This window comes from Vanacampus margaritifer, chromosome 8, assembly GCF_051991255.1.
Source record: "Vanacampus margaritifer isolate UIUO_Vmar chromosome 8, RoL_Vmar_1.0, whole genome shotgun sequence".
Classification (NCBI taxonomy): domain Eukaryota; kingdom Metazoa; phylum Chordata; class Actinopteri; order Syngnathiformes; family Syngnathidae; genus Vanacampus; species Vanacampus margaritifer.
Window position 1 is genome coordinate 14,165,399 of NC_135439.1, and position 21,796 is coordinate 14,187,194.

The 21,796-nt window shown below is 39.9% G+C and overlaps 1 protein-coding gene across 6 annotated transcripts; it reads left to right on the forward strand.

The window, feature by feature from the left end:
- Positions 1-145: 145 nt before the first annotated feature.
- elmo2 (engulfment and cell motility 2) lies at positions 146-20,076 on the forward strand. Of its 6 annotated transcripts, none has more exons than XM_077572420.1 (23): positions 151-285; positions 2,980-3,049; positions 3,229-3,326; positions 3,466-3,506; positions 4,649-4,721; positions 4,793-4,843; positions 6,556-6,725; positions 6,902-7,001; positions 7,401-7,552; positions 7,934-8,012; positions 10,686-10,721; positions 11,005-11,055; positions 12,300-12,422; positions 13,076-13,195; positions 13,299-13,403; positions 13,487-13,595; positions 13,678-13,814; positions 15,654-15,817; positions 15,951-16,063; positions 16,169-16,276; positions 16,986-17,068; positions 17,412-17,489; positions 18,255-20,076. In XM_077572420.1, the coding sequence occupies exons 3-23, from the start codon at positions 3,249-3,251 to the stop codon at positions 18,453-18,455; spliced, it is 2,172 nt and encodes a 723-aa protein (XP_077428546.1). In that variant the 5' UTR covers positions 151-285; positions 2,980-3,049; positions 3,229-3,248; the 3' UTR covers positions 18,456-20,076. The 6 variants fall into 6 exon arrangements, 5 of the variants coding, with proteins under 5 accessions (XP_077428546.1, XP_077428548.1, XP_077428549.1 ...); XM_077572422.1 differs by having other exon boundaries at positions 152-285; positions 7,401-7,546; XM_077572421.1 differs by lacking the exon at positions 151-285 and adding an exon at positions 1,047-1,065.
- The last annotated feature ends 1,720 nt before the right edge of the window (positions 20,077-21,796 follow it).

A 21,796-nucleotide genomic window follows, 5' to 3' on the forward strand; every position in this document is an offset into this window, starting at 1 on the left:
CATTTATTATGATTGTTCAATTCTATTACATTCTTGACTGTGTTCTTGAACAGTCATTCACGATCCTCAATTTCCCACACTCCTCGCACACGAGCAAAACCACACAAGAAGACATTGCGTGTCCTTGCGTGTGCTTATTTCAGGAAGATGTGACATTTGCATTGCGTCCCGCCTACAAGGCGTTGGAGGAGTGTCTGCTGCTCTTCTAAAGCATTTCACCGGGGAGGGAGGGAGAGAGAGAGAGAGACGGGATGCTCTCAGCATCATCGATGGCCCAGCCACAGGGTGAGTAACACCGAGCACCGGCACAAACCGTATCCGTCACTTCCATCATTCGTTCTATCTCGGGGCTTAAAGTAAAGCCCCGAAGTATAAGCACATCTCACCGAAGAGATACATAGATAAAGAGAGTCATATGCTGCTCCATGGCTGCAATTGGGGAGCAGACAGATGCATGCCGGATGATTCACGCTATGAGAGGAGCAACATTTCTGATTGGACTTTGCATCTACTGACTTTGCCATTTAGAGCAACTTTCACCGTTGCGCCAAGCCCCTAACGTGACGTTAATTTAACCTCACCTAATCGTTGTTACTGGTTGGTACTGTTGAATATCTCGAGGTTACATCCGGTTCAGCATCTGACAGTCACTCACAGCTGCTAATAATGTGCTTCCCTCCGGCGTCATCCAGGACTGCGACTCGAACTCTGCTTTTTACTACTCAACCATTATTTAATCAAACGCGAGCTTTACATCTTCACGTCTTACCGTCGTCACACACACAGCCATGCCTTCCGGGAGCTGTGCGGTAGCACTGCCAACAACCAACCGTCTCTAACTAGGCACAGGCGGACACTTAATTTCGTTTCATAGCAAACTGGGTTGTCTTGGAATGTTTTTTATTTTTAACAACAACTCAATATGGTACATTTGTTGCCATCTCCAGAAATCATCTGCACGGACGTCGTCTCAACGTAGGGGGCGCTATAGCCCACTAGCTAAGTAAAAGTTAGTTACTTCCTTTAGGTGTGTAGTCAGTTTAAAATGAAACTGCAAATCACACGGTAACTATGGCGTCAGAACATTTTATGCAGTGCTAAAAATAGTATGTGGTGGTCTTGGAAACTGTCGAAATTGGTCTTCATAGAAGTTGAAGCTTTTTTATTGTCTTTTTTTTCCCCCTTTTTTTTTTACGTAGCCGCAAGGCTAGTTAGCGGTTGTTGCTAAGCTACCAGAGAGTGCACATGCTGCTGCTGAGCAGGTTGAGGCCACTGGGGCTGACAAATCTTGTCACTGCTACACACCGCAGTTTCCCAGCATTGACCACCCTCTTGTGCAACACCTGAGGCAGAAAGTTTGACGCATTGTTGTCTTAATTTGACTCCCAAGAATCTCGATAGATGAAATTGAAAATGGAGTACATGGATTAGGGTGCTATTGTATATGTATTGTCCCATATGATATTTTGGATAAAGGTATGTTTTATTAATCTTGAGAGAAAATTAAGGACAATGCAAATTATCCACAAACTCTCTTAACAATTCAAAAATAATACCACAAAGGCAATTGATAACATGTTGCTCAAACTTGTTTGATGTGCTTGTACTCCAATCTTTCCCAACCGGTATTTTTAGAATAATATTATGATAAACCACCCAAATAACAAATGTTGTACAAATATATATACAGTATATCAAAAAAATAAATAAATCTCAGATTTACTTTGTGTTAATTGTGAACTTGTTTATTTGAAAACAAGCTATTATTCTGTTGTTTGAATGGCTACAGGTTAGTTTACAGCCACAGGTTAGTTTGTCCTACTGCCATCTAGTGGACGTGCATTTGATTATAGATAGACAAGATATGATATACAGTACTGGTGTTATTTGATGTTTAAAAAAATAATAATAATTCAGACACAATGCGGGAATCTCTGCTGTCCTCAGTGGATATCACATTTGGATATTTCTGGTACACTGTAAAATGGCTTCAACTCCAAAAAGGCACAACAACGTATACCATGGTTCATACAAGCAAATTTGATTTGCAACTTGTTGAAACTACAAGGATTAACACATCCACAGTCACGTTTGTCAATTTGGCATGGTTCAAGATATTTATTGAGACGGATCATGCTGGATAAATGGAAAAGCAGACAAAAGCAAAAAAAAAAAAAAAAACCTCAACATCTACTCCTCATTTTGTAATAATTTCCAAAGATGATTTCTTTTTTTGTGATTTTTTAAATTAAATACATTTTAAAGAGACTTAATGGACACATTTTATAATTTGGAAATGTGTCAAATTGCTGTCCATAAACCCATAGTTAATCCTTGTGTTGACATCTCATTTGCAGGTCTGAAGTTTAATTTAACATAAAATCCTTCAAATGTCACTCACAGCCCAATCCCTAAAGCAATTCTTAGCGAGCATTGTAAAAGCTTTATTGGCAGAGAGATACTGACAAGTCACTTCAGTGGTAAAACAGTGATGATGCAACAATATTCACCAAAACTGAGTTCATATCGCTCACAGACTGCCCGCTGGTGGCTTTGTTCCCGTATCCAGTCCACAAAGTCTGTTGGTGCTGCAGTATACAAATGCTGAGGCTTTGCTACTGGCTCATTTGAATTGAATGCAGCCGTTATTAATTTTAGTGATTTGATTTTATCCATTGCGCTGGTGTTGTGGTGACAATGTTGTCTGAGGCAGAAGACTTCGGATTTTATCATTTTAGATGCTATTTTAATTGTTTGTTTACATGAACAGTAAATTGACATTATAGAACATACACACTTATTTAATGCCTTTATATGAATTGATCATTTGACATTTTAGTAAGCAGGACATGCTGACACTTGGGTCACATTAAATGGTTGAGTGGTAACTCAATAAAACAACACAAATTGTACCTCGAGCTGTATGCTTGTCCGAGTGTATTTAAATGAGCTAACACTTGTTTTGTGTTGTGTTCACAGGGAAACTGACACAGTGGCTACTAGAGCAGTGGTGTGCAACAGAGTGACCCCATCTACACTTCTCCATTAGGTAATTAACTTTTAGATTGAATAACAAAACATCTGTAGTTTGGAGCAGCACTTTAGTTGCTTTTCTCATCAAGAGCTCCATTTGTTTTGTCATGTTGTGGGAGGGGCACTGACTTCAAACTGCCATTTTAAATCTAGATGTAAATGAAGTGTGTGGAATTTATTTTCTTTTGTCTGCAGGTGACAACAAACAGGCAGTCATGCCCCCACCTGTTGACATTGTGAAGGTGGCTATCGAATGGCCGGGTGCAAATGCTCAACTTATAGAGATGGACCAGGTCTGTGCATCCTCAAATTGTAATTGTAAAAAAAACAAATAAAACATCTCATGCGGATAACTAATATAAGACCTTTTTATTTTCATAATAATGTAGTACTTAGACCACTCTATGCACTTTATGCTTTTTCTGTTTGTAGAAAAGACCTTTGACCTCAATCATCCGCGAAGTCTGTGATGGGTAAGCGTCTTCTCTGTTTGCTATTTCAGTAACTATTTTTAGCTTCACTGTTTGTTTGTTGGCAGTTCTCAAAAATCCACAGTTACGTAGTGAATAATAAACAAATCCCAATGACAGACATCAGACATGGAGTAGGTGGAGAGAATGAGAGTGTGCAGTTTCATTTATTGCTTGTCCTTGGCGGAGATTTGAACTCTTGAGTTTGGTTCTAGATTTTGTCTGTCCCTGTTTGTTTCTGAAAAATGAATTAAAAAAAATACATTTGGTCTTTTGTTTACTGTAAAGAAGCTTTCGTTAGAAAAAAATGCCGATTTATTAAATTGGGTCACTGATGGTGTCGTGGCATATTTGCCTCACTTGTATGCAGGCTGTGTGGGTTTATGATGGTGTGAAAGTATATATGTGCCCTGTGATTAACTGGCGACCAATCCAGAATCAGGTGGGGGGGGGGGGGACACAGATGCATGTATGGATAAATCAATTGGCATATGTTATCACCTATAAACTCAATTTATGCATGCATCCTTTTAGTGGCCTCAAGTGTAAAAGTATTTAGGTCATCTCTGACTTTATATATTCAGACAATTTCCTCTCTGCAAATATAGCACATTGCCATAGATGTGATTTATTTCTTCTGTTGTGCAGCTTGAAAGAGGTGCACCCAGTGTGAACATGAACACATTGAACTGCTTCTGTATTCAAAAAATGCACTCTTTCATAAAACATTTGGTTAAGCTTTTTCTTCCCTTAAATATACTTTAACTGTGGGTTGTTTGCTCTAAAGACTGTGCTGAGGATTATGATGCAAGAAGACAGTAATAATGGAGACAGGCCATTGGTTCACAAACTCCACTAACATACCTTGCAAATGTATTCCTCAGCTTCCTTTTAATATAATGATTTATGACTTTTGCCATTATTGCTCCTTTCAGCTTTACATACTGCCTTGATTTGGCAACTCTGACCCAAAAAAACAACCTCAGTTGCAAACACCCACAGAAAATTACTCCTACATAGTATCACAAGTTTCCCACTGACGAACACATAGCCGCTGGAAGGACTTGTAGTAACCTTTTGTGAATATTTTCCTGTTGATTGCTCACTTGGTATCTAAGGAATACATTTGATTTCTCAATTTTCAGATGGTCTTTGTCTGGCTCTGAACAGTTTGCTCTGCGGTATGCTGATGGTCCTCAGCTCTATATCACTGAACAGGTGAGCTTCACGTTTCCCACTATTCTGTGATCATAACGAAAGTGAGCACCAAACTTGTGCTTTTTCTTTAGAGTCGCAGTGAAATAAAGAACGGGACCATCCTTCGATTAGCCATTTCACCCGTGAGTAACATTGAGCTGTACTTTCTTTTGGAATTTTGAATACAGTTTTTTATTTATTTTTTTGCTGTGATGTGGAATAAGTGCTCTAACTCAAGTGCATTAAATGCAAAAATGAAAGCACTTCCTGAGTGTAGTTTAATCAGCGTAGTGGCCCCTGCAGTGTTTCTTGACAATCATGACAATGAGTTTGGCCTCAACAAGTCCAAGAGGAGTTCTTTTTTTGAGCAGCACTCACTCATTATGCATAAGTGTGTTTCACTCCTAACCAGATTCTCACACCTCCATCACAAAATCAACAACAAAAGTTTTAATCCACATCCAAATTCGACATCACGGCGTACCAAAAATGGCCCAAAAAGGGATTTTTTTTTGTTTCAGACAAGACAGAAAGTCTTTTATCACTGAGACAACCCAGCAGAAACAGGATGTGATGACGCATGAGAAAAATGTGACCGGCGCACACTTGAACAGGATAAAGGGGCGTGAATCAGGGTTAGCCTTATGTCTCTAGCTTCGGCTAGCCCGATCACTGCTAGCCTTAATAGATTTATATAGGCGGGTGATTTTAATGTTATGGCTAGTCAGTGTAAATTGCCTACATGGTCAATTCATGAAGGAGAAGTCAAGTATTTTTTTTTCTTTTTTACACAATAATATGGTCTACATTTAGCCACTTGCTGCTGAATGAAAATGACACGACAGTAGAGATACACGATATGTTTTTTTTTCAGGGCCGATACGATCCCGATCATTAGTAGTCAAGGAGGCCGAGAGCCGATATTCATTTTCAGTAAAAGGGAAAATATTTCCATCAAAAATGGAAAAAAATACAAACTCCAACTATGATTTTTAAAAAAAGAAAAAAAAGCATATGTTTATTGAACAACGTATAGAGTTCGTAAAATATTGGACTTGGAAAAAAATTCTTAGTCAATCGACAGCTTTGTTATACAAATCTAACAAAAAGTTCAGGAATCTTCCAGGGGCTAAGTAGCATGTCTTCAAAAGTTAAATAAAAACTTGAGTAAATAGCTCTCTATTGTTTGCTACAGTAAATAAAGTTTTTTTAAATTTAAAAATATATGAAGTATTAAAATGTTACTTTTGTAGTTATAATTTCAAACATAGACAGAAAGTGCAGAATTCCCAGGGTCAGAAGCATCTAGGAAAATTTTAATAATTAGTTCCCTGATTTATTTATTTTTAATTTCCCTGGACACTTTTTAAAATGGATTATTATCGGCCGTATGATTCTTCAAAATGGCCGATGCTGACATTCGTCAAAATGCTGAATATCGGCGTCCAACTGAAAAGCAGTCTATCCCTACACGACAATGTCTAAAGGCTCAGCTTGCAAACATTACATGGCCAAACCCAGAAAACAGGTGAACCATGATTGGTCGTATCCTGAGCCCTGAGCAACTGTGATGCCATTTTCAAATGAGAGCAAGAGACAAAATGGCCGCCCCCTCAGCGTGATAAAAACAAGTGGATTTTGCTGCTTAAGTCATATTCCACGAATGCAATATTAATCAGAATGACATGTTTAGACTAGTGGGGGCGCATAGAATATATTATTGTAAAGAACATTTTTAACTTGACTTGCCCTTCAGTATTATAGTTGTCAATTATACATTTATCGTAAGTCACTTTTAAGATGTTTCATGTTTGGTGGTCTTTACTGAATGATGGTTTCCTCTTGTGGCTGACAGGGCCGTGCTGCTCGTCAGCTCCTGGAGCGTATCCAGTCCCATGGGATTGACACTCGCCTAGAGGCTCTAAAGGAGCTGGCCAAACTGTCAGCAGACCCCACGTTTGCCGCTGAGTTTATCAATATGGAAGGGATCGGGACGTTGGCCCGCCTCGTCGACAGCGGCACCCAGTGAGATTCTGTCTTAAATTTTTGTTTTGTCTCATGTCAACGTGGATGTTACAAACATCACAAATCCCTCCTTTGTTGTTATGTAATATATCCATTCATCCATTTCCCAAACAATTTTATACAGGTGGAGAAAAAAATGATACAAAAATGAGATGCATGTTCTTTTCTTGCTTCAGCTTTGGTGAAATGCTGGCGTTCACTCTCACTGCATTCCTGGAGTTAATGGATCACGGCATCGTATCCTGGGATCTTATCTCGCTCTCCTTCATCAAGCAGGTAGCTCACATCATCCCACGCTTCACAGTTGCATATTCTCAACTTGTGTTTTCTAAGTCCTTGTTATTTGCTCGCTTTGATTCAACGTTGACCGTCCTTACTTCCTACACAGCGGAAATGAGTGGGTGCCGTTGCCTAGCAACTCCTCGGATTATCCGGAGCTCATTCAGTGTGTGCGTGTGTGTGTGTGTGTCTCTTTTCTGAACGCTTTACTATGGCCCTGAGAGTTTCTCAAAGTAAACAAGTATAACTCTTTTGTTGAAACATTTGATCATTAACAAGGATGTTCCTATCCCCAGTGTCGTTGCTCTAACATCGATTCACAACAATGTTTGATGCAGAGCTTTTATAGTACCCCGTCCCGATTCTATTTTATTTTATTTTTTAATTTTTGCAAAGATTGCCGGCTACGTGAACCAGCCCATGGTGGACGTGTCCATCCTGCAGCGCTCTCTGGCCATCCTGGAGAGCATGGTACTCAACAGCCACAGCCTCTACCACCGAGTGGCTCAGGAGATCACCGTGGGACAGCTCATCGGGCACCTGCAAGTGTGAGCACACACACATGCACAGGGGCTTTCTGCTCTCTGATTTGGGGTCCAAATGAAGGAAGTGCTGTGGGTTTAAATGCTTTACTTGTGCATCAATCTTTCAGCAAGACTGCCGTGAACATAATTTTGTCATTCCCCAAAAATCAATGCAGTGTTAACGAAAAATGGAATTTCTGTGGATTTGTCTGTTAAAATTATTTATATTTTACATCATCAAATGATGGAATAAGGCACTTGGTGAACTGACCTATATTAGTCATAGCTGAGAAAAAAGTATATTTAGACTTAAATTTAGCGTTACAATATTTTGGAATTCTGTGGTCAGGCATGTGGAGCAAGATACTTCTAACAGGATTCCTTTGTTGCTTGATATCCTTTCAGGTCAAACCAAGAGATTCAGACCTATGCCATTGCCCTCATCAATGCGCTTTTCCTGAAAGCACCTGAGGATAGACGGCAGGTCAGTTCACCTGAGTGAAAAAACAAATCATGTGGCTTAGTACTTTAGACCAGTGGTTCTCAACCTTTGTTCAGTGATGTGTACCCCCTGTGAAATATTTTTTCAGCCAAGTAACCCCTAACCTAAAAAAAGAAAATACTTAAAATACAGTGTTGTCATTGTCTGTTTTTAATCATTGGAACTCCATTTCATTAATCTCTTGAACTTTTTGGAAATAAAAAGATATTACTAAAAAAAAAAGAAAGAATTCAATTAATTATAGATTTGTGCACACAAAAATGATCACCATTAACTTCTTCTTTCGGGTCATAGTAAAATAACTGTTCTCAAAAATAAATATCTTAATTTCTAATGAAGTTTTGGAATAATTGACAGGTGATGCTAGGTGGCATATGACAGATTGGGTCGAACCATTCTGCTATACTATGGGGAGACTCAGATTTTTTGAGACTATGAAGTTGAATAACATTTATTTTATGAACTGAAATTTTACTGATGTATTTGCATAATTTAGTAATTATTTTTTTTACTATTCTTGCCTCAATGTTTTAATTACTCTTTTTATTTTTTTAATCTCCCTGGAGTGCGATCACGTACCCCGATTCGAGAAACACTGCGTTAGACCAGTACAATTCTAATAATGAACCTCTAATGGAGGGCATCACTTTTTTAATATACTCATAAGCGGTGCTTGGCATTAACTTTTTTGCTCACCAGCCACTTTGGCTAGTGTTTTTGGCGAGTTAATAGCCATGCTTTTGTTGTTGGATAATATGGTTATGCGTAACCAAGTTCTGCATGTAGCAAAATAGGTCACAGATAAAAATAATTTGAAGAGTTAACAACCAAAAGAAAAACTGAAAAAAACACTCTTAATAATTTGCATATAGTCAAGTCACTTCCTGAGCTGACTGTTTACACATGCAGCCTAGCATTTGGGCACCTCCACAGCAATGTGTGTGAATTAATTCTCCAACTGTGAGAAATGTGTTTTTAGACCATAGGAACGTCATGCTCTATAAATTGAAAAGCCTACTTGGCTCATCTGGCGTTTGAGGTACGTGATATGTTCCAACAGAAAAATATCCAGCACGCTGCCTCCTCTCTTCTAAAGATAAGCCATGTGTTTAATTTACCCAATGGTTGCCGTAGAATACTTGTTTTATAACACTTATCTATTTAAGGCTACAATCACTTTGCAAGCATGATACCCAATTTGGATTTTTTTTGTTCAATCCAATCTTTTTACATACTCATTTACATTACAAAAGCAAATACAACTTATAAAGTGAAAGAAATGCTTTCGTGAAGTGACACGCATGCACACAAAACAGAATGTCGAGTGACACGCATACGCGAAAAACACGACTTCATGTGGCGCAGTGTTTACAGAAGTAAATGTGGTCCCCTGTGTTGTGGCTCATTTTATATTGACAAAGGAGCGAGGTGGGAGGAGGTAGAAACATTTTGCTGAAATGAGACGACACTCTTTATCACTTCATGGAGACATCTGTTTAAGATGACACCACATCATTGTCGCACATAACAAATTAAACGTCTATGTGGCTGAATAATTACTATCCACAAAAGTCCACTTTATGCTTTATGTTTCAAGTATTATTTATTATTTTTTTTACTATTTTCACCACTGACGAAAACATCTCCTAGAGCAGGCAGTCACAAAAAGGGTTGCACCGGAACGTGTAAGTGGTAGTAGCAGGCTTTTTTCTGCTTGGTTTGCCAAGAACAGATCCTGTTTTTAGAAATTTGCCACGGAGAATGTAATGTTTTCTACGCGGAGCATCAGTTGGGGTGTCAGGCGATTAAAATTTGTAATGGTAATTAATCGCATGACTTCAGTAGTTAACTCACGATTAATTGCAAATTTCACATCTGTTCTAAATGTACAATATAACAATAAAACATAAAAGTGGGAAAAAATATTAAACTAATAGAAATATGGCTGCATCTTTCAGTCATTGATACAGTAATTTAATAATAATAATTCATAAAATTGAGTTAAAATTAAAAAGGTGTACTGTACTGTAAAAAAAAATTAAAAAAGAAGAATGTGATATTGATTTGTGTTGAGGTCATTTTTCTGCCACTAGATGGCATAATTGCATTTGTAAGACATTGGTGACTGATTTTTCTTTTCATTTTAAGAGCTATCTAATCTTTAACGTGAAGTAACTTGTGAAATTCTGCACATTTAAAAAATTGTAAAATACAACTTGACCCCAGTCTCCACAAATATATGCATTATTATTAAATTTATTGCTGCTAAATTTTGACGTGGGCGTGTCTGCTGCGTTGCGACTGGAATTCTCCCTGTACAGGCTCCCTGTAAAGTAAGGGGCGTTCATTAATCGCGCGTTAAAATAATTAGTAGCGTTACAGGAACTTTAACTCAAAATTAACACACTAATTTTGACACCCCTACTTTAAAGCTTTCCAAACTGGTGCTAAACTGCAGTCTTGAAATGGAAAAAAAAAGGAAGTATAGAGTGACTTCTGTATTTTGTACATGCTGTTTTGACTAGAATATTGTAATTGTGCTGTGTTGTTTCTGTGCATGCCGTGTCAGTGATGTATTCCTGTATCTCATTGGTCCATGTGTGCACTTTTTGTTTTCGCCACCACACATCCACCTCCTCCCCCTTGAACCTGTAGGAGGTGTACACTAACCCGCTGGAGCAGCACCTCACTGTGAGTACACACCAGCATCTCATATCATCCTTCCACCCCACAGGCCTTCACGCCCTCCCTTTTCTTTGTTTAAAGCGGCTGCACTATCCATGCGAATGCGGGCCGAGCATAAGCCTGCCTGTGCTGCACACTGATTCATGTTGGTTCAAACTGCCATGTTGCAGTTGAAGGTGTGAATGAGAGGCAAAACTGGTTTCAACTGGAGTGAACCTCTTGATTGCTTGTTTTTGATGTGCAGAATCAGTCTCTCATTTTTTGTTGTTGCATGTGTCTTTGCTCACAGGAAATGGCAAGCACCTTGGCCCAGAAGCACTTGCGGTCCATCATTCTTAATGTGAGTAACACAAATTGTCATCTACCAAATAAAATGACTGTGTATATATATTCAACTGAGATTAGGTCAAGGACTGCTGATCAATGTTGTGTTCTTCAAATTATATAACCCCTGTCTTAAATGGTGCTGGAAATGACTACTGCTGTAAGAAGAAAAACAGAGCATCTTTGAAAATCAAAATATTTTGATTCAGCCCTCTTGGATGCTTCATGCTCCAGACCAGCCGCTCAGCCAGTGGAAAGATTGACTAACATGGAGCGTGTTGAAGCCGAACTAGCAAATGTGATATGGCATGAAGTCCATGAAGTGGAAAAAAACTCTGCTCTCAGAATGATTCCTTTTGGCACCGACTTGTGTGGAAGTGCTTCCCTGAGCTGGCTGCAAATGAGGAAGACTGTGCAGTGTTATTTCCTGGAGCGGTCACAGCATTGTGAGCTCTCTGGAACCAAATCCTCCAAGACTGCGACCCACTTATGATGACTGTTGGACCATAGCAGTGTCTGTATCCTAATTTAACCTGACTAAGTCCAAACAACATGTTTTGCAGCCGTATATCGAGTGTAGTCAGACCTAAATTTCACTTTATGGTAAAAGTAATGACACTCATTTACTAATCCAGTAATTATTCAATGAGTAGATCTTTCGGTTTAAACCACTCAGTTATATAAATAATGAAAAGACATATTGGAAAAGTCTGTGTGACAAGTTTGGGGGCGGCCCTTTTCTGCTCTATAGCATGAACTCAATGATCCATTATGGCATGCTTGCATTAGTTTTTTGTGAAAAAACATTTGTAACTACTAAGAACACTAAAATATCAACAATAAAAAACAACAGAGCACTTCAACACTTAAAGACAAACAAAGCTGAAATCAGGCTAATTAAATACTAAATACACCATAATATACTTAAAACTGCCATCAAACAAAAATCCAAACTCTTCTCCTCCATTTACATTTCCTACCAATGTAACAGCTGGGTGTCCTCCTTTCTAAATCGACACTCTAATGCAGTGGTGTCCAAACTCGGTCCTCGGGGGCCGGTAGTCCCGCAGGTTTTGGATATTTCTCTCCTCCAACACAGCTGAAGCTCATCAGCAAGCTCTACTAAGCCTGATAACAATCCTGTTGATTGAAACAGGTGCGTTGGAGCAGGGAAACCTCCAAAACCTGCAGGACACCGGCCCTCCAGGACCGAGCTTGGACACCCATGCTCTAATGTGTTCCGCCTGTTTTTCCCTCCAGCACGTCATAAGAGGAAATCGACCAATCAAAGCAGAGATGGCACATCAGCTGTATGTGCTGCAGGTGTTGACCTTTAATCTTTTGGAGGAACGGATGATGACCAAAATGGATCCAAATGACCAGGTAAAAATGGAAATCAAGTGTAAAGTGTCTGTTTAATTTAAATTGTATGCAACATAAATGAAAATCCAGGAAATATGTGGTTAGAGAACACATTAAGCATATATATTTTGGGAATGCATTTGTGCTGTTATGAAGTACTTATTGGGTTGAAATACGGCATGGGCTAGAGCAGGGGTGGCCAAGTTCGGTCCTCGAGAGCCACTATCCCGCCTGTTTTTCATGTCTCCCTCCTTCAGCGCAGCTGAATCTAATGATCAGCTCATCAGCAAGCTTTGCAGAAGCCTGATAACGATCCTGATCATGAATCAGGTGTGTTAGTGGGGAGAAACATGGAAAACAGGCTGGATAGTGGCTCTCGAGGACCGAACTTGGCCACCCCTGGGCTAGAGCCTAGGACCCGTGTGAATTGCGAGGTCCCCAAATGACCACTAAAAGGGAACAATTATTCTCTTTAAATGTACTGTAAATGGGATAGAAAATGTGAATGGTCCACAAAGTGTTCATTTTGTAAATATCTTTGGATAGGGCAGTTTTAAGGAGTTTAACTGACTGTGTAGACTTGGAGTCCCTGATCAACTGAATTTAGAATTGTTTTGACTAATCAGCTACTGATTTGCCCTTGCACTATAAATGTGCTGATTTCTGTGACTCAGACTCAAAGAGACGTGATTTTTGAGCTGCGGAGGATTGCCTTTGATGGAGAAAATGACCCCACTGGCACAGAAAAAAGAAAGGCGTTGTACGCTAAGGATTATAAAATGCTAGGTTTCACGGTAAGTTGCCTCTGACTTAAAGAAAAACAACTTAATGAGATAAATGACAACAGGATAGAAGTATTTAGTACATTTATTTCTCAAATTTCTGTTTAAAATTTAGAACCACGTGAACCCTGCTCTGGACTTCACTCAGACTCCCCCAGGGATGCTAGCTTTGGACAACATGTTGTACCTAGCCAAAGTCCATCAGGACACGTACATCCGTGTAAGTTCTGACTCGTGGCAGGATGCTGCTCATCTCACATAAGTGAGCAAATCACATGTAACGTGTCTTCCCCCTCATGACAGATTGTTCTGGAAAACAGTAGTCGCGAGGATAAGCATGAATGTCCCTTTGGCCGATGTGCCATCGACCTCACTCGGATACTCTGCGAGATACTACAAGTTGGAGAACTGCGTGAGTGCAGTCTTGTGGAGTGGAAAGTGACATAATCTGGTGATTTTGGGGGGAAATCACAAATGTTCTGTTTGTTTACAAGCTAATGAGGGCTGCAATGACTACCATCCCATGTTCTTCACACATGACCGGGCGTGGGAGGAGTTCTTCTGCGTCTGCATCCAGCTGCTCAATAAAACCTGGAAGGAGATGAGGGCCACCTCTGAGGACTTTAATAAGGTCAGTAAGGTCTAACCGATGGAGGTCCAAAAATGCCAAAATTAAATATGAATAAATACAATAGAATATAAAAATGGATATAAAAAACAAAATTCAAAAATAAATAAATAAATAAATATGAATGGAAATAAAAACAACAATATATATATATATATATACACAAGTAAAAAAAAACAACCAAAACGAGATAATTTTAAAAAATATATAAATCTAAAAATAAATGTGGAAATAAATACAAAAAAATATATATAAATAGAATTCAATGTCAAAAGATAAAAACGCTCTGCTCTCATATTTATTTCATGCTGCAGATGCTGTCAGCATGAAAGCTGTCTTGAAATGTTATTAAATAAATAAAGATGAGATCAGAGCCTTTTGTTTATGGATTGATATATAAATCTATATATTTATTTTCTATTTATTTCCACATTTATTACATTTTTAAAATCTTGTTTTGTTATTTGAGTGTGTGTATGTGAATGTATGTGTATGTATATATATATATATACTGTATATATATATATATATATATATATATATATATACTATTTATATATATTTTTGTATGTAATTTTTGAATTTTATTTTTATATCCGTTTTTATTTTTTTTATTTCAAATGTATTTATTTACTTTTTAATTTGGGCATTTCTGGTCCTCCATATAAACCAGAATGGGCCAAATTTATCAATCTAACTGAAACTGTGAAAATTTATGCACTGTCTAGTAGATACGTTTTTATTTCCTTAAAAAAGGATGCAAAACAAATAGCTCAACTGAGGAATATATGTGATTAGAAAGCCAATGCTTTTGTTAAACTCTGAAGATTTATTAAAAATGCTGTGATTGAATTTACTTTTCTGCATGAAAACCATTTCATTAGCAAGACACATACTAATTTGTTTAGTTGTACTGATTGTATTAATTTTCAATTTTAAGTTTCAAGTATGTGCGAAATTATTCATGTATTCTTTTCCAAACAACAAGCCCAGGCTCACCCCTGAGAACAAGAACAAAACAGTTATGTGCACCCATGCAAGTCATAACAATAATCTTTTCTAACAATATCTCGTTTGAAGAGTAATTGTATCTTGACTATCTTTGTAAAATATTGGTGCATTAGGTAATATTTCATGTGGTACAATGTGATTAAATTCCAGGTCTGTATAAAAAGTCTGCTTTTGAAAATATAACAATATTCAGTTTTGATTGAGATGTTATCATATATTATTATCTAAAGTTTGAGTTACCAGTTTTAGCTGCATCAGAGGAACTGTGTGGATTGTGTTTGCTTGATTATTTTATTCAATTTCCAAGCTTAACAACGGAATTTTTTTGTACCCAATATAAATGTTACAAACACTCTTATTATTCTGAAGGACGAATAACTCCCATTTTGGTAAGTTGTGTTTGTTTTCTCATAGTAAGAGCCGCATTAGATCACATTTCCATCACTCAGCGTGAAAGTCAACAAAGTGTGTATTCTTCTAAATGCTGCTCACTGCCTGCACAGTTTGTGTGAGTGTGCGTGTGAGAATCCCACAATAATAGGCGGCTGAAAGGCTTTTGCTTCAATTAATATTACACGACAGCTAAATTCTTAATGCTGCTGACTGCACTTCAAAGCTCTACGTCAACATTAACAGGTTTTGACTCGCTGGAGTTTATCGTTAGGAAATTAGCCCTGGTCGCTTAGCTTGGGTACATTTTGAATATAAATGACTTGAGATGAGGAAGGTCATTTACTGACAAAATTTGTTTTGAAATGGGAAGACAAGTCTGTGATTGACTATTTATGAAAAAGTGCAAATTGTTCTGAAGACTACGTGTGTTGAAAGCAGGTGATGCAGGTAGTCCGAGAACAGATCACCAGGGCTCTGGCCATGAAGCCCTCGTCTTTAGACCAGCTGAAGAACAAGCTGCGAGGTCTCAGCTATTCGGAGATACTGCGACTACGACAGTCTGAGAGAATGAGCCAGGATGACTTTCAGTCTCCGCCCATCATGTCAGTGTCACGTCAGACATCTTTTCTAGTTGGCTATGTCATTTCACACACTTCTTAAATTGTCTCCAAAGCAAATATTCCGTGTCAAGTGTCATCCAAAAGGCCTCATGCTTGTGTCATTTGTGCGAGGCAGCGAGCTGCGAGAGAGAATCCAGCCTGAGATTCTGGAGCTCATTAAACAGCAACGACTCAATCGGCTATGTGAGGGCAGCTGTTTCCGAAAAGTGGGGAACCGCCGAAGGCAAGGTACCACATCAATACAATCACTTTGCCTTTTTTTTTTTTTTTTTTACACAGTTTACGTTGCTTCAGTTGACTCTGTTGAGCTAAGCATTTCTGCCCGTGTTGCAGAGAAATTTTGGTTCTGCAGACTCTCTCTTAACCACAAAGTGCTGCACTACGGGGACTTGGATGAATCACGTCAGGGTGAAGTGCCTTTTGAGATGCTAAGTGACAAGAGTAAGGATCACTTTTGCTTTTTACTGAATATATTTTCTTTAAGGGTCCCGTGCCATCAGCATCCAATCGGTTCCACTGTTTTATGCATAACATATTTACAAATGAGTCTGTGACATGGTTTATGTTTGACGTCTTTATTTTCTCCCGTGCCATATTTTTCTCTAGTAACCTGCTTCTTCCTTGATTGTTCCTGTATCTTTTTACAGTTTATTAACTGTGACGGTGTACAATAGACTTAATGTGCAGCCTCAAAAGGCGATACAGGCTCGCTGTACAGGGCATCCATATATCAAAATTCTCAGTGCGCAAGTTCATTCAATATTAAGGAGAACAGCGATCCAAGCAAAGCAAAGCTTATTTACACATCGAATGGATGGATGGATGAGGAAAAATCTACCCGCCCCAGATGCCAGGCCTTTAAAACCAACTAGAATAGCTTGAAAAAAAACGCATCCAAGGCAAACCCAATAAAAGGATAGTAACTTTTTTATTTTTATTTTTTATTTTTTTTAGTGTGTGTAGTCAAATTTGTCACTGTATGACCTTCTGTTCAACATTTATTTTTATCCCCAATGATTTATCAACCGCTGAAACAGAATTCAGGATCAGAAAAAAAAAAAAAAAGAATTCAGGATCAGACATTTTCCGTCATCATAGATATACCTTGGTGGTATCTGCTTTTAGCATATTGAATCTGTTTTCTTTCTAGTCCCAGTCTCTGACATCAAGTCTGTGCTGACTGGAAAGGACTGCCCTCACATGAAGGAGAAAAGTGCTCTGAAACAAAACAAGGTAAGCTTGAGTCAAGTTCCAGTCAGTCCAGTCCAATTATTAGATGGAAATACACTTGGCCCCAAGGTTCAAGGATAATTGTACCTCTGCCAAAGCAAAACCCCTTTTAATAATGACACATTCTGTATTCGGCACCATGTGTCAAAAATAGGGCTGTACCAGGAGCAGTTTTCCACTATTCTACAAATTTTCAGGGTTTATTGTACCAAAGTAAAATCCCACAAAGGCTGTTTGAATTAGCTGAGGGTAAAGATCTGTACACATCGTACATTTGTCACACCGCTGTTACAAATCTAAAGCCTTAGTGTGTGCATTTATTTATTATGCATTTCACTATTGACAGGAGGTGCTGGAGTTGGCTTTCTCTGTCTTTTATGATCCGGATGAGACGCTCAACTTTGTTGCGCCCAACAAATATGAGGTGAGCTGAGAAGAGACCATCAGTGATTGTACACAGTGATTCTTTTAATTATAATTTTTCACTAGATGAAAAATCACAGTGGGGAAAAAACATTACGATATTTCACATTCCATCCTCCATTTGTGTGAAACTATTATCGATTCCACAAGATGACTTTTGCTTTAGAAAAAAAAAAAAACTAATTCTGTCTATTTAATGTTTGGCCCAAAATAACTAAAATGGGTTTGTCCTGGAAATGCCAAATATGATGAATACAATTGTGACTTTTAATTCTAAAATTGTATTTGATTTGATTTGATGTATTCCGCCAAAGCCGTATAATATATAATAATAGTATTTCCTGTTGATCAGCAAGCTAGCTGACAACCATTTGTCCAAAAATCAAGCAGCCCTATTGCTGCATCTCCAGCAACAATGTCGTTGGGTTAAATGTTATTATCGCAACTTCTTCTGCCAAGGAACTGGCCGTAAAAATGCACATCTTGTACGCAAAGTGAGTGACATTACTATAATGACTACCCAACAAATGAACAGTGACTAAAAGACGGCCTATGACAGAAAAGTCATGACGTGGCGGGCACTAACAAGGAAGAAGGATTTAACTGAATGTTTACCCCCCCCCCCCCCCAAAAAAAAGTACCAAAAAATCGTAACGAGGACTTCTGGTTATGTGCTTCATGGTAGCCCATACTTGCACGCCACACCCCTGTTGTGACCCGTGATTCTCGCAATCATCTCGGGTGTGTACGTTTGTTTGTGGAGCAGTATTGCATCTGGACGGACGGCCTCTGCGCACTGCTGGGCAGAGAGATGAGCAGTGACCTGACCCGCAGTGACCTGGACACGCTTATCAGCATGGAGATGAAGCTCCGCCTCCTGGACCTTGAGAACATCACAATCCCAGAGGCCCCGCCCCCTGTCCCCAAAGAGCCAAGCTCTTATAATTTCACTTACAACTACAGCTGAGATGTGTTGATTGTAAAGCAAAATAGCAAAGCTCAAGAATGTGCTTAGTATTCATTTTAATTTTGTGAGATTTGGAAAAGGCTACAGTTGAATCTCCAAAGGTGATGATGTCTTCATTTTTGTTTTGCCAGACTCAAGCGGTTACCACCACCAGTTGACCTCCCGAACCCTCACGTAGTCGCGGTTTGGCTTACAAACATTGTTTTTCATCTTGCAGCGGTGATTAAAACATGTAGAGCCCTAAATGTTCAACCTCCCACCTCTAGTTTTGACTATTGAGGAATATTTTTCCCCTAGAAAATTGAAGATGTTATGGAGCTTTAAAACAATGGAGGTTTCACTGTACTAAACTATTTTATTTGTTTACATTCCTTATTTGCGATTGTATGATCCATATTTTCCATACAGCTTATCTGAACCTAGTACGCTTTACACAGTGCGTGTGCATGTGTGTGTTTACAGTTTTATCTCCGCATCCTGCCAATTCCGAGTTATTTCCAAACAGTGGTACACAAAAGCCCAGTTGGAACACAAGGGCCAAGATTCAAACACAGAACCTTGACAATACAGTAATATATTTTTAGGAAAATGTTTAGGAATGTTGTTATTCTATACTAATGTACTGTAATACATATTGTAACCAGGTTTTACAAGTTATTTTTTCATAGGTGCAACTAAAAATATGATTACAGAAATGCATTTGTTACATTTAAAAAATATCTCTGGAGAAAACGTTCCTATATATGGAATGATTGTAGTGTTTTATGCGTTATTTTGGTTAGTTTAACAAAAAAGAAGAATTACCACCATTTTGTCTTTGTAATTAATACAGTGGCCATTATGGTCTGTACTAACCCTGCAGTGTGTTTTTGTCATCTTGTAATAACCTGTCAATGTTGAATCTAGTACAAATCATGTCAATGATGTCATTTGTTAATGCTGAATAGAATTATATTTTTGTAAATGATTGTACACAGTGAGGAGAATGGTATTGAAATATTAGCATCACTTTGTAAAATGCTTTTTTTCAGCATGCACATTTTGTTTGTTAGCGGTATTTACCATGCTGAATTGACCACAATGCAACAAAAAGTTTTGGACCATCTTGACCATGTTTTCAAAATTCATTGTGACTTTTTTGTATTTTATTTTAGTATTAGAATAGGCACTTTATCAGACAATGATGATGTCAAAGTTCATGTGTCCTGTATGGCTGAAGGGTATTGCAAATCCCAGTACTATTGATGCTATTTGTGGAAAATAGTCTGTTTTTAACTACTAATGGATGTTGTAATAGTTTCATATTTTCTACGGATAAGAAGCTGCTATCTCAGAATTCCAGCTAAATTTAGCGTACCGCATTAACTGCAGTGACTGGAGTGTTTTTGCCTTAGTTATGCTACAAGTATGATTTTGCATCTGGTACTTCTTTCCGCTTGCTTGTAACAGTATTGGAGGGAATGTTGTTAATTTATCAATACAACAGCAAAAAAAAAAACAACAACCCAAAAAGTATGGTATACATTTGCAGTAGATGTGTGTATATATTGTATTGTGTTGCCTTAATTGGAGAAAATGTACTGTATAATGTTCTGTGTGAATAAACACAAAGTAACCAGTAGCCACTGATCTGGACCTGTGTCTTTGTCCTAGTTTTATATAAAGCAACAATATGTTGCTTCAAAAACATGGACAAGTATTGATAATATTTGTGTACGAACCTTGACGTCGCTCATGTATAATAATAATAGTCTCATCACCTGAATGATTCTGGCATACCAAAACCAGAGGTGCATTTTTCATGTTAGCTGGCGCTCTTCTCAGTCAGGACATGAGACCTGACCCTAAAAAGGATGCTCTCCCTGGTGTCCGGGGCGGCGCGGTCCGTCGCCCAGCGATGCGGTTCGGGGCGGGTGGGCCTCCGGGGTGCCCTGTGGTTCCCTCCCCCTTGCTGCCTCTCGATCCTCGCCTCGCCCAACCCTTCCGCCTCCCTGTCCCTTCTCCCTCGTCACCCTTCCTCCTCCCCCCCTTTCCCTGCTGCCCTGCCGCCGCCCCTTCCCCTTCTTGTCATCTCCGCCCCCCGTCCCGTCCCGTCCCCCTCCCCTGTCCGCCTTCCTCCGCCTCCCCTGGGCCGGGGGCTCCATTCCTGGCCTGGGGCTCCGGGGGCCGGGCGGGTGGGTGTCGGTGTTATGGCCTGCCCTGCTCCAGTGAGCCTCCGTTGGTCACTCCTCTTAACTCACTCCACTAGTTTGCACAATACATTTTGTGAATACACACATAGGACATATAACACACTCCTTGGGGGGTGGGGTAGGGTGGAGACACTGTCTTCTGCAGCTCCCCTCAAATTTGAATGCACCCCACAGCTAGAAGGGGCGGGTGAGTCGGGGTGGGGAGCCATCGGTTAGGGCAGACCGCAGTATTAAGCAGTGCTGCGGTCCCCCATCTGTATCCCCGCCCGTGCCACCACACCCCCCTATTTATTTTTAATGCATCACATACACTCAACACATTTCTGGGAAGCAGGTGGATCGGAGCAAGGGGATATAATTTCCCTCTGCTCCATCTCACCTGCTCCCAATTTTAATAATCCACACACACACGCACGCACACTTGTATATACACTGGGAGGGGTCACATCCATGGTGTAGGGGTAGAGTTTACCAGACGGCGAGCTGGCGAACTCAGTAACAGGGTTAGTTTTCACTAGTGACGATCGGGACCTTTCCCCGCCGGGCCTGAAATCCGAGGGTGCCGCATGTCTCCCGGTGCTCCCTTCTCTCCTTCCGTCCCCAATGTTCCACCCCACCACGCGGCTGGAGGTGGGATGGGCGCGGGTGCCCTTGCTATCCTGCTGTACGGCCCCTCTCTGGCACCGATTCCTGGGTACGGGGGGTCCCCGGGATTTAGTGGGCTGGCGGGGGTGGGAGTGGGGGTGGGGGGTGTCTGGGGGTTTGTGGTTCCGGGGGGCGGGGGCTGGGGCTGGGTTGTGGTGGGTGACGGGTGGGGTTGGGGGTTGCAGGGGCTCTGGGCCGGTGGGGTGCCTGGTGGGCCTGCCCCGTTCTGCTGCATTAGGGCGCGGGCCGTGTTGGGGTGGGGGGCGCTCCGGGCTCCTGGGTTTGCTCTTTGGCAAGGTGGCCCCCGCAGGGCCTGGGGGTCGTGCTTGCCCTGTCCTGGCTGGGGTCGACGGCTCCCTTCTTTGGTGGAGGTTTTCATGCATGCCAGATCCACCACACCAGAATCTACCGAAATTCAAACACAATCTGCTTTTTCCTGTAGTTGCTGAATCGGTGGAGGCTGATGTCTGTGGATCTCACACCGCTTCATCTATCCTTTCTTCC